The sequence below is a fragment of the Heliconius melpomene genome, chromosome 17 (assembly GCF_056956725.1).
Source record: "Heliconius melpomene rosina isolate 202511_hmr_F chromosome 17, ASM5695672v1, whole genome shotgun sequence".
NCBI classification, from domain to species: Eukaryota; Metazoa; Arthropoda; class Insecta; order Lepidoptera; family Nymphalidae; genus Heliconius; species Heliconius melpomene.
This window is the reverse complement of record NC_140405.1, coordinates 8309408-8326137: the sequence shown is the minus strand read 5'-3', so window position 1 is coordinate 8326137 and position 16730 is coordinate 8309408. Positions and strand designations below refer to the sequence as shown.

General features: G+C 32.7%; 1 protein-coding gene across 2 annotated transcripts in view; it reads right to left on the bottom strand.

Annotated features, from left to right (window-relative positions):
* The window catches only part of Pi3K68D (phosphatidylinositol-4-phosphate 3-kinase catalytic subunit Pi3K68D), a 22925-nt gene extending 6195 nt beyond the window's left edge, over nucleotides 1-16730 (bottom strand). The window contains exons 1-29 of one of the 2 annotated variants that reach the window (XM_085200990.1): nucleotides 16312-16730; nucleotides 14668-14791; nucleotides 14182-14313; nucleotides 13284-13845; nucleotides 12726-12873; nucleotides 11986-12179; nucleotides 11404-11494; nucleotides 11179-11322; nucleotides 10903-10991; nucleotides 10392-10629; nucleotides 9682-9854; nucleotides 9250-9457; nucleotides 8604-8808; nucleotides 7904-8107; nucleotides 7493-7611; nucleotides 6936-7111; nucleotides 6418-6584; nucleotides 5949-6082; nucleotides 5384-5472; nucleotides 4975-5148; nucleotides 4566-4723; nucleotides 4164-4251; nucleotides 3823-3952; nucleotides 3301-3456; nucleotides 2808-2958; nucleotides 2184-2340; nucleotides 1683-1816; nucleotides 1287-1394; nucleotides 809-1009 (exon numbers count right to left, since the gene is read on the bottom strand). In XM_085200990.1, the coding sequence (XP_085057116.1) occupies nucleotides 809-1009; nucleotides 1287-1394; nucleotides 1683-1816; nucleotides 2184-2340; nucleotides 2808-2958; nucleotides 3301-3456; nucleotides 3823-3952; nucleotides 4164-4251; nucleotides 4566-4723; nucleotides 4975-5148; nucleotides 5384-5472; nucleotides 5949-6082; nucleotides 6418-6584; nucleotides 6936-7111; nucleotides 7493-7611; nucleotides 7904-8107; nucleotides 8604-8808; nucleotides 9250-9457; nucleotides 9682-9854; nucleotides 10392-10629; nucleotides 10903-10991; nucleotides 11179-11322; nucleotides 11404-11494; nucleotides 11986-12179; nucleotides 12726-12873; nucleotides 13284-13845; nucleotides 14182-14313; nucleotides 14668-14791; nucleotides 16312-16423 (4766 nt within the window). In that variant the 5' untranslated portion in view covers nucleotides 16424-16730. The remainder of the gene's footprint in view (nucleotides 1-808; nucleotides 1010-1286; nucleotides 1395-1682; nucleotides 1817-2183; nucleotides 2341-2807; nucleotides 2959-3300; nucleotides 3457-3822; nucleotides 3953-4163; nucleotides 4252-4565; nucleotides 4724-4974; nucleotides 5149-5383; nucleotides 5473-5948; nucleotides 6083-6417; nucleotides 6585-6935; nucleotides 7112-7492; nucleotides 7612-7903; nucleotides 8108-8603; nucleotides 8809-9249; nucleotides 9458-9681; nucleotides 9855-10391; nucleotides 10630-10902; nucleotides 10992-11178; nucleotides 11323-11403; nucleotides 11495-11985; nucleotides 12180-12725; nucleotides 12874-13283; nucleotides 13846-14181; nucleotides 14314-14667; nucleotides 14792-16311) is intronic. The other variant, XM_085200991.1, reaches the window with a different exon arrangement.

Below are 16730 nucleotides of genomic sequence, written 5' to 3'. Positions count from 1 at the left end.
GTGGACCCGGACGCGGCTACGCCTGCTTGAACTATAAGAATATTTATTAAATATTATAGATATTTATTTTTATAAGGATGAATATCAAAATATAAGTTCATTTTGGGTGACGTTTTCTTAAAACAACAAAGAAACTTTGCAAACCGGTGCTTAGCAACGACGGTTGTTATTAACATGGCAGAATAAATTGCATGTCAAATTAGAAAGTATTTAAATTTATTAGTTTATATGTGTAATATAATGTTATATAGCCTATAGCACTTCTGAAGAATGCAGCTTTCATACAAAACAAACACATAGTAAATCGGACCAGTAGATCCAGAGATCTTAGCGTTCAAACAAACAAACAAACAATCTCTTCCGCTTTATTATATTAGTATAGATAATTATGTATAATAAATTATTTTAAAATAAGTGATATATTTATAGTAACCTATGGTTTAAATACCCATCAAAATATCTATCTTCATCAAACTTAAAAAGTAAAAAAAAGCTGCAATTTATTTGTTACTAAGGTGCCGTTTATAAATTACGTCACACGTTAAGGAAATGAAAGTATCGATGTGTGACATTCACAATGGGTGAGAAGGAAATATAATATATCTGAGCATTAAAAACTAATTTTATATAAAATTGCAAATTGCAAAATAATAATCATCTTTAAAAAAGAAATATTCTTTATACTTGGCAATACAAAGAAACCTATAAAATCTAATAATCTCACAAGTATCTAATTACTTTATTCAGACTACAATTTACTTCCTACTTTATAACACATTATGTACATAGAAAAATAAACCATTCTTACCTATGAACTTTGGCCAAGGGGAAATGTAAGCAGATCTTCTGATATAGTTCAGTAAAATGTTTATACGATCTATACAACACTGAGGGTGTGGCTTGTCCTTGCCTGTATACTTTGAGTGCGTATACGTAGTGCTTTTCGGGGTCGTAACGTTTTTCGTAACTTAGACATTCCACTCGCACTAATCTACCTTCTTGCGCCATGCTGTGGAATTCGAAATTAAATATTTTTATTTTTACCTTCATACTGTGCCGTGAACCTAGTGTTAAGGTTACTTCGTTTCCTACACACCGATCAATTTTAGCGTCATTGCGTGTTGAGTGGCGGAACTTAACGTCACTTCAATGAGTACTAACAAAATGATTTTGGTTTCACATTCTATGAGAGAAATATTTGTTAAAAATAATAATTTATAAGTTTTTTCTGTCTACCATGTAAAAAATAATATTTGGTATGAAAATTAAGCAGATTATATACTCACGTGTAAGTCCTTGGCATGAACGATAGCAACTCGGAAGTATTGCTACTTTGGTCTCCACTCGCTCTTAACTGCGCCAAATTATGCAGGAAAAAGTTTATTGGTGTGAACCTACATAAGATATTTTAAATAAATATTATTGTATTCTAATAACATTTTTTTTTACAATAGTACAAAAACATCTATATGAATATACACACCTATATATCCCCACGTAACAAAGTAGAAACTGGGAACCAAGTGTTGAGTCTACTTGGGGGCATGAAATACTTAACATTTTCATTTTCTCGCTCTGGTAACAAGGCAAAAAATCCAGCGGAAAGAAAGGAACAGTGTCCATGCACTAGGCTCCTAGGTTCCCTCTACCTATAATGTTAACTAAAAATAAGTAATACGCACTTGCTCTTGAGCGAGGAGTGTATGAGCCTGGCGAAGGCGGCGGCAGCCTCCGCGTTGGAGGAAGCGGGCAGCAGCGCCGCGCGCACATACGCGACCGCCGCGCTCGACACGCCCGACACGCCTGACATCGCCATCTGGGGAACGAAACACTTACTTTATCATTTCAGAATAATACAAAATGAATTTTTCAACAAATATTTCTACTAATACTCAACGCCTAAAGAATTAGGCGGTGGTGGTTATATTAGGTCTTAACAAAAGTTTGTTCCTACCGTACAAGGAAGCTGGAAATATTCATGTAATACACATAATACCAACTGTAATGCATCTACGTGACAATAGATACTGTATATCAAAACAAAAGTTGCTTAAAACATACAACAAAACAATAGTGCTTATATATTTACACAGCCATTCTCAGCTAACTTCAAAGCTGCCACGACCTCACCGTATTATATCGCAAATCCCATTCCCAATAATAAAAAAAAAACAACAACATACCAAAGCAAACAAATCCAATATATGATCGTGATGTGCGCGCACAACGTTGAAAGCCATACAGCACAGCTCAACAAAGTGCTGGAAGCGCTGCGTGGGACGCTCGCCACCGTTGATCACGTATACCATGTCGTGAGTCAGGACGAACGGTGCTCGATCTCTAAGGAAAAGTAAATAAAAAAATAATGGTTTAATACTTTATTTACTAAAATAAAAGTTTTTTTTCAGCTTCACACTGTTAGTTAGAAGTCTAGTTAGACATTCTGCTGCCCACAAAAGTTACATATTATATATACACTTTCATTTAGATGACAACAGATCATTTTAATAGTAACTAGAGGTAAGTGGTGGCAGCCGCCATAGTTTAAAATATGTCATAGCCGCATATAGTGGAAAAATTCATACAAAAAAACACACTATACAAAATTTACATTTATTTGTTTGTTATTTCTTCATGTAATGCCTATGCTTCTGCGTTAGGAGATTATTTATGTATTCCTTCGATTGTCATTTACTAAATAACACAGCATAGAAATATTTTCCTATGATAAATAAAAAACCCAACCATCTTTAAAACGCACAGAATATTAAGTACTATTTAGAGTTAAAAAAATGCATAATAAATACCTTTTAAAATTTCCAAACATCTGTGCATCACCCAAAAACTTTCCAAAATCAATATGAAAGAGATGTCCGGAGGTCTTCAACATGATATTATCATTGTGCCTATCGCATATTCCAAGAAGATACGTCGCAACACTGTAGCCCGCACATGAAGCTAAAATCGAAACAAGAAAATATTAAAATAAGGAAACATTAATAAATATTAGAATAAAGTATAAAAACGCCAACGCAATGTATAAATTTAATTTATTTAACAAAAAAATATTATACTCTAAAAAAAATTTTGGTGGGGCACTTGTTGGTTTAACTACCACTTGGAAGAAAGAATTATTTTTATTTCCTTGCATCGCCAAGAAGACAAAGCGCAGCGTTATGTTTCCCCACTCAACACGTAATTCCTCGAAAATAAGACGGTATGACGGGAACAGAGAGTCTTGACACTACATTCTACACTTACAAAAAAAAGCTTTAGGGTGAAACTAAAAAACACACTGACCAGTAAAATTATCCCTAGCGCGCTGATATTCCAATTCAGACGGATTGTGTTTCGCCAACCATTCTGCTATGGGCTTATCTTTGAAGGAACCTGTAAGACCCCATTCAGTTTGTATCGCCCTGAGGGTTTCAGCTTCTGATACTATTTCTATCATGCCTGTAATTTGTTTTAAAATAGGTAAAGAATATAGACATGTATGCTGAAGGTAATTAATAAATCAATGATTAACTATTTTTGCTTTTTTAACTTATTTATTTGAGATTAATTTTAAATTCGTTTATGTAATTGTGGACATTATTAGCTCAGTGGATACAGGATGTACTCAAAAGTTATATGTTCAAATTTACAGAGCGCGAGGCTTATATTCAAAATTAAATAATTTGTCATGTAATATAACAATGCTATGTAATTATTTGTGAAAAATCGAGTCAAATACGATAAATAGGAAAATAAAAATAGAAAAAAATATTCTTAAGCGTACTATCATGTAGACAAAAGTATGTATTTTACAAATAGACCTACCTCGTTTACTACTAGTTGGTAAGGCTTGGAATGTTACCATACGCAAATCCAAACCCGCTCTTAGCCACAAACTATCCATAATTTTAATCACCTGTAGTACTAAAGAATCTTGTCTCAAGTCGTCACCAACCTAGGAAAATAATTTAAATAAAATTTCTACATTATATAAAACATTAAGTTACGAAATCAAAATTGATTATTATGGATAACAAACATTTTATTGCACAAAAAAGTAAGTATTTTAAATTTTATTTGAATATTTTCTAAAGTATTACGCACACAGAAAGTGATAAAATATTACGAAACAAAGGTCAAAAATATGTGTATATTATTATTCTTACTTTGAACATAGCTGGTATAACCGCATTGTCAACGCCAATAAAGTTTATTTTAAGTGGTAGTGTATTTGATGAGAAATATGAACAGGATCTGAAAATGTATTTAAATTATTTATACAATAAATGTGAAATTAAGTTACATATGTATGATATAAAAAACTCTTTTAAGCAATAATATATTTTTGATCGAAAATTATTAATATATTTACAATTAATATAATAACAATTGAACCACATTCACATTGTTATTATATTATAAAATATTATATCTATATATTTTATAATAATGTGGGATTATTACAGTTGTTATTGTTGGATATTTCCTCCCTACTTTCTAAAATAGACAGATATTGATTAATTGGTCCATTAAAATGACAAAAAATTATTAAATTCATAAAAACTCACTTAATATCAATATCATGAACATATCGATGCAGAGCGAAGGGCAGGGCAGCTGCTTCTTGACGTAGGAGAGTAGAGAGTTTCTCTCCACCCACATACAAGGCACGTTGCCGTAGTGCCTCCTTTGCGCACTTCACTGACATAGCTACGTCAGCTACCGTCTGGATATGTTATGAAATAAAAAATATTATTTTTATCTATAGTAATACTATAGAGATGAAGAGTTGGTCCGGTTCAATGCTGCTATAATTTTGCCACCAAGATTGAACTGTATCTCGAAACAAAGAAGATGAAACAATGTACTACAACATAGGCACATGCTATTTTTGTAGTTATGTTAATAAATAGAATATATTTTTTTACTCTTTTCTATACAAACAACTATACTTCTATATTTACAATAAATACCTACCTTAACCAACAGCTGTTGTCTCAACAGAGTCTTAGTAAGATTTTCTCCGCAAATGGCAAGAAGTGCCCGTAATAAGAGCCTATAACGCCATGTTGCCGTCATACACGCGTCTACTTCTATACTGTCGCCTGGGTTTTCTTCTAGACTTATACCTAGGAATTCTTGATTTGGAACCTGAAACATGTTATAATAATGAATAATCATATTTTTACATCGGCATATAAAATTAGTACAAAACACTATCAAGTTACTCGTATGGAAGTAAATGCCAGTTAGTATAAAACAAATATAAAAAACGTGTTCCACAGGTTAGAAAAATATACTTTACTAATGTATCAAATATATTTTATATAAAAATCCAAACATATAAAGTAGAATTTAAAAATTAAAGACGGTGATAATAAAATACCTGAGGCACATTAGGAAGAGAGTGGACTAGAAGCCAAAACAATTTGTGCGCCACCGCCGGTGCTAACAATGCTCGAGTCAACAGCAACTCTAAAATAGCAAAAAAGTGCATTTAACAAAAAATAATAACATAATGTACACTGTATTTACAATTATTATTTTTTTATATATATACTGGAAAAGACGACGAAAATCTAGTGTCAAGACACTTCATTTCTCGCTTTTAAGAGGTGCAGCACCTTTTCTATTATAGTGCGGAAATAGTCTAGCCCGATAAGAATGGGAAAGCTGCACTGACTTGTAATGAATTATTTTTAATATGATTGTATTACTTTACGTTACGTTACGCGCATGTACTCATTATATTTCTTTTTATTTTGAGATAGTGGAACATGCTGCGATTTTTTTTGTAACAGCATAGATTACACAGCATTATACGTATAATTTTGTTAAGTGTTAATTCACGAGGTTCCCTCAAAAAAATACTTCTTTTTTTTACAATTTATAATATTACAAAAATTCTGAAAAAGAAAAAATAATTAATTGTAAAAATATAATATTCGTACCTGCTAAGGGACTCGCTTCATAAGTTTCATATCTTAGAGCTTGAGTGAGTTGAGGTAACACTTGAATCATGTCGTCATCTGACATCCCATTTGCCAAATCTGCCGCAAATTTGCGTATCGCTGCGTCTGGGAAACTAAAAAAATAATAATTAAAGTAATTTTAATATACTACGTAATTCTTAAAAAAACTTCTAAAAAAAAACAATTATTACAGAACTCAAAAGACAAATGAGAAAGTGGTTAAGCGTTGGATTCGTGGCCGAAGATTAGTTTAAATGTGAAAATTGAGCATATCTTGTTAAAAAAATAAAATTAATAAAATTTTGCTTTCCCAGGGCGAAGAAATGAAAATGAGTCATTCCTTCGAGGACGTATCGAACGACTGACTGAATTTCAGTCGGATACTGCGTCGCTGTATCACAAAGGCCTCTTATTATAGAACAATAAAACAAAATTCAAGTCCACTTACCATGGCAACAGCAAATGCATAGAATTTAACGGCGAAGGTCTCTCCCATCGCTCTAATAGAGACACTAAGAGTTCTCGCTGTTCTCCGCTCCAAGTGGTAGCCGCGAGAAGCACTAGTGGTAGTGCGCCAGGTATCTCCACTAGGTATTGTCGTTTTTCCCATAGAATCTGTTTTATTTGGTACATTTATTTATTTGTTATGAATGTGCAAGAACCCTAATTATATGGATATTATAGTATATAATCTAATATTTTAAATAAATACATATGCTACGTAATAAGAAAGGCGTCATCCTATCAAAAGTTTTACAGTGTTCAAATCGAAGTTTCAAATCAAAAAAATATGATGACTTTAATTAATATAATATTTTTTTTATGTCAGAAAGAACCTTGAACCTATATTTTAATAATTGAGCGTAAGCTGGGGAACGGAGTAACTTAATACTAGGTTCCCTCTGGCTTACCTTGCTATATTGTGGACTATAATGTGAAGCTGAAAAAAGTTTAAATAACTCTTACCTCTCGTCCTTCGTTAGGCATTCTTTGATACGCTCCTTGTTCTACTAAATGTAATAATTGTGACTGCGTATGACCATCTAAAGAATCGAACTTGGGTAAGCCTTCTGGAGGTAACTTTTGGTTGTTTTCTTCACCATTAGTCCATTTTACCCCAGTGCGAGTGTATATTGGTATTTCTGAGAAAGAATATTATTTTCAAGTTTCAATACATAGTGTAGAGAAAAAAAAAGTAATTATAAAAGTATTCATATTGTATTATTTAAATGTAAACGCGACGGTTGTGGGTTGAATTCTCAGACTACTGAATGAGTTATTTTTATTTCCGTCAGTATGATAAGACAAAACACGAAATTGAGTTACGTAATGTCTCGGAAATTGAATGGTGCTTTGGTAGCAAAGTTTGTGTGGCTTAATAGAAAACACGATTAAGATACCCTGTCTTCTCTGCTATATACGGGACCTTGAACAACAAGACAAAGAAGATATCAAGATATCAAGCTAAAAAGTCCATACTCCATTCATTTTTACTCCATTCATTATTGTCCATTACTACATACCAATATTAACAAGTGGGTAGGGCTGAGGCGGCGTGTGTAGAGCGTGCGGCGCGGGTCCGATGCGGCGGTCGCAGCACGACGGCCATAGCGGCAACACGTAGTGACCCGATGCCAGCATTCTAATTAATTTTGTATAGTTAAAACTAAGTAAAACTTAATTTGTTGTTATTTTTGCACTTTACGAGTGGGAAAAATAGAACATCAATATTAATATATATTTTTTGAATTTGTTCTGTGTGATTTTTTTTTGTTGAATTTTTACTCATAGCTTTTAAGTTACATTAAATAAGGAAAAACAAAAATCTAAACATAGTATAATTTTTATAAAACCAAATATAAGTGCAGAAAATCGTTATCACTATTATTATTTCAATAATACATGATGCTATTAGGTATTATAAATGGTCATACCCATCATAATCAAACAATTGTATCGCCGTCCAGCCAAGTTCAACCTGTTCGAATTGTACATCGCCATTTTCCTCCCCTTCTTTATTATTCTGTTGAGCTTCCGCTTGGAGCTGCTCTTCCGTTCTTTGTGTACGTCCGAACAATGTAAGTACGAGACGAGCTTCGCGTGGCAAAGTATTAATTGGGACATCTTCGAGATTTAACCTGGAGCAAATATTTATAAATTAATGAAAGTTGAAATTTTGTTTACAGTTAATACATCTCCAGCGTATAAAATATTATGTTACGTAATATGATTTGTAAACCGTTACTTAAATGGTTGCCTTGTAGAAGGTTGTGATGTTTTTAAGGTGTAAGAAGAGGTTCAGCAGAATGTGTCAGTGACACTGTTTTGCCATATAAATAAAATACTAGGAAGTCAGTCGGTAACACTATTGGTTTCTATTTTAGTACCTCGACTATATTTTTATTCAACAAAGCTGGTATTTAAAAAAGAAAGTAAAGTAAAGTAAAGTAAAGTAAAGCAATTCGAAATTTAGAAATCGGAAGAAAGAAAAATAATAATGAAGAGTAATATTAACTTTTGTGAATAATAACGTAATTTAAGCATCCGTTTTTTGGTTCCACCTGTACAAAACACTGCATATAGCGAAACTCTACTTAAATGACAATCTTTACGACACTATAACATTTCACATACCAGGTATCAAAAATAATCCTCGGATAGAAGCCTCCACATTCTATCTTGGATATATGCGTGAGATGCAACAGTTTGAACGGCCTCGTCCCGTAATACACTTGCGCGTGGAACAGGTACTCGTCGTGAGTCCAGCAGTGCGGGAGACAGTGCACCGCTTCTATGCAGAACAGCATTGTCTCGGATATTGTGGGGGCTGGTATCGCCTCTATGGGGGAAATGCGATTATGTTAAAATATTTTTGAAGTACTTGTTTTCTCGATTTTTTTTTAAGACTATCGAGAAAATAACTGTTAAATAGTCTGAAATATCTTATAGTAAATCTATTAGGCACTCAAGTGAAAATATGCGTTTATACAGATTTCAAATTGTTTGCTACACAACAATATAAATTATTGTGAACACATTTACAGTATATACACTACATTACTTTTCAACCTTTATTCACTCACTGTTTGATTTCTAATTAAAACGGTCGTCTACTCTTTTCACCTATTGTCGGTCATCGTTCACATACTATACCTAATATACTAACCTGTGGCTCAACACTAAGGTCTCTGCACACATCAACATAAGTCATTGTCCTTATAAACTCAACATAATACAAACCTAAAAGGTCTATATGATGATAAATAATAAGGGCACTCACTATTGACGTCGGTGGCGACAATGGTCGCCTCGGCCATGCAGAAGTCGAGCAGGCGCGCGCGTGTGTAGAGCGCGAGCAGCGCGCGCACGGCGTCGCGCACGCGCGCACACTGCTGCGCCAACGATTCGCGCGCGCTCGCCGCCCGCAGCGACACCGCGCAGTACGCGCCGTTGTCCGACTGGATCTCGGGGCGGACCGTGCCTGACACCTAAAATTTGTAATTAGTGTTATTATATGACACTATTCATACGAAACATTGCATTACTAAAATGCATTCTTCGACGAAGACCAAGGCGTATTGTCCGCAACACTCATTGAGACAATAAGATATATTCTATAGTACCATTTTTAATTTATACATACTGCGTACATACAAAAAACTCTCGAATTGACAACCTCTTCTTTTTCGAAGTTAGTTAAAAAAGCACACACCTGTGCCGTGCAGGCCTTCGCGAAGGCGTTGAGCGTGTGCGTAACGTGCAGCGTCTCGACGCCGCCGGCAAGCGCGCAGATGGCCTTGACGGCCTGGAACACGGCGCTGGGCGACACCGCGCCCTCCGCGCCCACCACGCCCACCGCGCGTGACAGCTCGCCCTCCAGCGTCTCTGGAGAATGTTATACACTTTCATATAACATCTTTAAAAGACTCTCTCACACTATGTTAGTATACTGAGTAACTGAACTCAATACCGCTCAGTTTTTTTCTTTTACCAGAGCAAAGAATATTCCTTTACTACGCTACGCTATGCCAATAAATATTATAAAAAATTTGAAAATTATCACAAAAAGATATTTGAAACTAGACACTACGTCTATTTTCATAATAGCTTTATGTACGCTACATTCGAGAAAGATATAGAAAAAAATATATTGATCATAACAAAAATAATATTATTTTTTTTCAGTTTTCAACTCTTAGTCGTAGTCTTGCTATTAAAAAAAAGCATAAGAACATATAAATCCTACGCTCAAAAATTTTTACGATTATTTTAAAACATTGCGGGCGTGCTTTAAACTTAACATCTCCCTTTATCGGGGCTGGATGAGGGTACACAAATAATTCAAAAATATTCATCACCTCGATTTGGGGAACAATCCATTAATAACTAAAGAGCACTCAACTTAATAAAACATGTAATTACCAAGTAAAATCGACAAGTTATCAAACGACAACATCGGCAAGGACCCTTGAGTGGGTAAAAAATCATCTAAAGTGAGATGCGAGTCCCTTGCGTCGTCTCGTTCTGTCCTCGCCAGTGACGAATCCTTGCCTTCACTGAGACACAGCCGTACGTCCTTCTCTAGCCGCACACATTCGCGTATGTAGTCATATTCGCTGAGCGAACTGCCTGGCGTTAGATATTCTTTTGCTCCCCATACCTAGAAAAAATATTTATTTCTTTATATGTATATATTTTTTATAAATAAATTATAATGTAATTTTTGATTTATATAAAATTATTATATTTCATTACAAAGTAATAAGTCATATTTAATATTTTCATCACATTTCTACAACGAATGTGAATTGTAATAGAGTAACGACAAATTACTACATTGTTCTTCTCTTCTGTGGTAACACAATAATTAGAATAGCTAAATATGGAAGAAAATAAGCAAATTCAGAAAAAGAATTTAAATTAAATAAGCTACCCTCAACATATATTCAGACATGTCTTCTCTGATATCTTCATCAAGTGAACACACTACTGTTAGGATCACATGCTCCACAGTCGATTCCACTGTAACAAACACCATTATATTATACCAACATGTACTTTGTTTTATTTACTGTTCTAAATATTTAGTTGAATGGTTGTTTTGCGAAGTATTACTTTTATATACTGCTATAATAGATTTGAAAAAATAACGACAATTAAAGAACCATGTAATTTGTAAATAATATCGATAGTTTTAAATTCAGCTTACCATCAGAAGTGAAAGTGATGGGCTCGTCGGTATGGGAGTTGTAGACTAGTATCTTAATGCTAGTGTTAGGTGGGTACCTCCCGCCCGAGCGCGCCGCGATCACGTGGCCGGGGTTGGACTGTTCGTCTGTATGTTTAAATTTTTCTGGAATATGTTAATGATATGTAAATATTTTTTTTGTAATAAAAACTTAGTGTCTATAAAAATCGTATAAAGTATACTCACTTCTAACATCGAGAACCATTTTCAAAAACGCTTTATGCTCACTGTCGTAGTTCTTATTGCGTGTTCGGACTATGCAATCATATAATTTGTTCTGTGGATAAAATATCACAATATATTATATCAATAAAGCGACTTTTTACTAAATAATTGGTAAATAACATTAATTTATGATTTATGAAAAATTATGCAAATTCAAACTGTTAACTAAATAGAGTATTTATATTAAATTGCAGCAAGTTAATATAACAATATTATTAATAATATGATCTATTTCTGTATTTTAAAACCAAATTTTCATTTAACTAAATATATTTTTTTGTCCATCGTGATGAAATTCATTCAGTTGGGACAAAAAATGATGTTAACAGGTTTTTTATTCTTTATCCTGCATTACAAAAAACTTGGCCAAAATGATAAAAAAAATATTTAATATATCTTTTTCTTTTATTATAATCATTAACTTTAATACTTATGAATATTAACTTTTATAAATTTTGTCTTATTTACATTTAGCTGAAAATTAATCAATTAAATATTGTTTATTTAGCTTAAAGCAAAAAAAAAGAACCAAACAAAACTTACCGTACTAGTGCGTTTAGCGACCGCTGGCACACTTGGTATATTCTTCGGCGGCGGTGACGGCACCATCGCGCTCTCTCTCTTATTAACAGCCGCGTATACTGGCGCATCTCGTAACTCCGTTTCGCCATACAAGAAGTCCAGGGGATCGTATTCTTCGTAGACCGAACCGGAACCCTCACTCGTTACCGCATAGTCTAGAGGGTGAGTGGAAATGTTTATGTTATATGAAAATAGTCTAGGAGGCTGATGTTAGTGATTGTGTTGATTTTGTGTATTGTGTAGTTTGATTTCAGTGTTATAATAACCAAAGTAATATATAAAGTTGACATCACATAAGCACAATTATTAAAATGATGAACACAAAAGGAAGATGATTTTTTACATATATGCATCCCATTTGAAATTCTAGCAGTATTATTAACCACACAAACACACTTTAAACACGTTATAATATGTAAGAAAAAATTTAAAACATTTTCAGTCCAATGACGTATACAAATGAAATGAAATTTTAGATCCATTGAGTAAGATGGCAAATTGTAAGCAAATTTAATCTTTATTTTATATATGAAAATGCACTATACAAGAAATTGTATTTACAATATTCTTTGTTTACAATCTAAAATAGCAATAATTTAAAAAGCTATCCATAAACATTGTCGAATAATCTTTTTAACAATATTTATATTTCAAACATTTGCCATCATCTTCCGAATGATAATGAAACACAAACCACTCACCAGAATGATTTTGTTCAGTTAGTAGCGGATCAAACGCTTCTAGCACACTGACTCTTACGCTACCTTGCCCACTGTTGGACTTGTGGCCGAAGTCAATCAGGTTTAACGACTTGGGTAGACTTTCCATTGCGTCGTTTATCTCGTTCAACTGGAAATCAAAATTATTATATCGATCTGAATCTCTTTTCTACTTCTACAATGAGGCTCCTTCATAAGTTCCTTGACTTTCAATATAGTAAATTTTCTCTCACCTTCACAGTTTTCCCTTAAAAGTAAGGCATGCAGAAAGAAGTTTGTGAGTTCAATGGCGGTCTTGTCCCAACGAGAAATTGTATATGAAATCCAACCGACTCATTTAGAGTCAGACACCATGCTACTGTATCACAATGGCAATATTTTTTTTACTATACACTACCGTGGCATATGTGTTTATGATGTACTGTGAAGATGCTTAATAGTATGTATGTAAGCAGAACTAAATTGATATAACTGAAACTAGCAGTAGCCTAGAAATTATTAAAGTAAGTATTGTAATTATATAAATAACAAAATACTAACCTCTGAAAATTTCGATGTATTACTTTCCAAACTATCTCTAGGTTGCTCCTTTAAAACTGGTTGTATACTAACATTGTTGTTACTATTATTATTATTGTTCAAATTCCGATTTTGCGTTACTTTACTTTGCGGTGGATATGTTGGTAATTGATTTAATTGTGGATAAATAGGTCTTGTTGGTCTCGTGATAAGATTAGTAGTATTGTAATTGTATGCAGGGGGTGCCATGTTAGGTGGAGGATATCCCATATATGGTGAAGGTGATGCCATTCTAGTTTGCGTGTATGGTATAGACGGTGCATACATAGGTGGACTGCTCACTGCATATGTTTGATCTTGACCTGACATGGGATTGTAATATCCATAATTAGATACAGGGTTAGGGACAGGCATTCCGTAGGGGTTGGTAGTTGGGTAAGGTGGTATCCCTGTATATGGTGGTGGGGGTGGAGGATAGTTATAGTTATACATGGCATTGTATGGATATCCCGGTCTTTGGTTGTATTGGTTATTCATTGTTGATTGATCTATGTTTACTGTTTCTTCTGCCTGTGGGCCCAATCTGGAAAAATATACAAAATGAATAAGTAAAAAATATCAATAGTAATATAACTAAAGGGTACAGAGTAGGACTACAGTGCTCATATTAACACAGTACACCTATCCCACGATTTACCGTATATCTGTCTGGTAAAAAAGAATAAAATATTAACAATAAATCATCTTTCTAATTCAGTGAAAAGTTAAGCACCGAGTATTTTAACACTACGAAGTTTCCCTATGAAGCTTATAAAAAAAATCTTTCTAGTGGGATGAAAGCCCACAAAAAGGGGGCACATTTAGTTTGAAAATAAAGATTAATAAAAAAAAAACTTTATATGAAACTTTATAAACATACTTGTTGATTTGATCAATGTATTCTTTAAGGAAGGCATGAGAATCGTTTGATGGTGTTTTACTTGTAGGGCTGGTAAATGATATAAGGTTTACTTCACTATTAGTATTTCTTGTTGGACTGGTTCCTGTTGACCTGTAAATTTTAGAACAATTTATCTTCAAATGTATGCTACATTAAAAAAAACAATTGCGTATATTAAGTGCTTTCGAAATAAATCCATTTGGGCCAGTGGTTATATAGTCGCTTATATTTATCATGGCTTATCAAAAAAAGTGACGAATCATCAATTATAAGATTACAAATGGAAAAAACATTTTATTTAACTCAACGCAAAAAATCTGCATATTTTTATAATACGTACGATACGATTTTATAAACATAACTTGAACCATCTACCACTACACTACCATTTATTAGTTTTAACAATTGGACATTAGGAAATTTATTAAATATGTATGGATTTATTTTAATTTAGAGTATATTCACCTAGAGCTTTCAGAACTCGAAGTGCGTCGAGGAGGTTTCCTTGGTGGCGGCGGCAGAGCTGGCGGTGGTCCGTCAGTGTCTTCTCTTCGACGTATACTGGCACTGCTCGTATCGCGGGCATTATCTACAAGATTATATTAAACAGATAACATATTCTAATCACAATATACCTAAATAATATTGTGACATTTTATACAAATATGAACTTAAATGTACATAAATATATTTCAGAAAGTATATTATACACATTTTTTAAAATGTGGTAGGATGTATTGTTAATATATTCTCCACATAATTTGGTACACTATGTTATGGGAACTTAAAAACAATGTTGCAATTTTTCTTATCAGAACTTAAGATATGATAATAATTCAAACATAAACATTCCCCTGAACAGATATCAACCCCTCTAACATTGCATATACAATAAGACACTTCACAAGTAAGCAAAGCTAGTGTCATCTTTTATGGACTATTAAATAGAAAACATACAGAATATCTAGTTTAACAATCCCACATAATTAACATTATTTCTATTAGAAGAGCTAGTACTTTAAAACATTTTAAAAATATTCAAAATATTATTGATTTAAGTAGACTAAATAGTATAAAGTATAAAGTAAATAATGATTAAGTGCCAATGGTTTATATATTTTATTAAATTTAATTATCTATTTTTATTTAGTGAGAAAATTACATTTCCCGCCTGGTAATGAGGGTATGTGTGGGTTTGAATTTTACCATTCAATACAGAATGTTTCAAAAATTGGACAAAAGGTTGGAGTGTAGTTAATATTAGGGTCCCGCTCCCTTAATCACTACCTAATCTATGTTAAATAAAAACTATATCATTATCTATATGTAATAGAATTAAATAAGACATTAAAATTAAATTCTAAAAGCAACTACAAATTAATAATTAAATATGTTTACAAGTATACCTAAGATTATAGTTTAATTATGAACATAGATATTTTGCTCTTTTGAAATAGCTTTGTTAATTTAACATGTTATTGATTGTGAGTAATAGTATTTTTTGTAAATATAGTCAATAACTCTTGTTAATATTATAATATTAAAGTTATACACAACACTAACAATATTATAATTATATGTTTTTTTTATACAATATCATTTCAAAATTTAAAATTTCATATATTTTTTAAAAAAAATCATGTGTATATTTTTAAAAACTAAAAGCTTGCCCTACAAATGTATATGTAATTATATCATTTAAAAGAATACAAAGAACAAATCTCTCTTACTTCCTGAATACAAATTGAAGTAAGGCTAATGAACTTTATTTCCTTTCAGAAAGATAGCCTTGTTATCAATTGTATTGTGCTCAATTTTTTACATTATATCAATATAATTTGTCTTCTTGCCATTGTAATGAGATAAACTGTATGTTTTGCCATGAAAACATTTAATATTGTGCTAATTTTAAAGAAATACTTTGACCAAGTAACTTTTATATCAATCCTATTAAGAAAATAACTTACAACAACCGAAACTTGAGAACAATAAATTGATAAATGTATTCTTGTTTTCATAATAATCATGATACAATGGGAGCATACAAAGCATAAGAAAAAGGCCTTGGATCATCTTATCTAGTAGAGTAAACAATATTACGTCAGTTACCTGAACTAGATAGTTGCTTCTGCCTTCGAAATTGCTCCAATGCCAAACTTTCTAAACTAAGAGCCTGGGCCTTTTCTAGGTCTGCTTGAAACTGTAGGTCGTATTCTGACATTATTGCTTGGCCCTCAAGTATCGTCTAAAGTGTAATTTCGGAAAAATATGTAGAAATACATTTATATATTCACTGTTATGATCACAACATTTTTAGCACGGCCACTAACACAAAACACTTCGGCGTATGTCAAACAAAAAGTATGTTCGTAAATAGTTTTCAGTTGAATATCAAAAACTTAGTTTTATACATACGAAAGAAAATATTATGATATCATATTGTAGACTGTTATATTTCCTATTTGTAATAATATATACGGTAAATTTTTGTTCAGCTGTAGTATTGTTAACTTCAGATTCTCATCTTG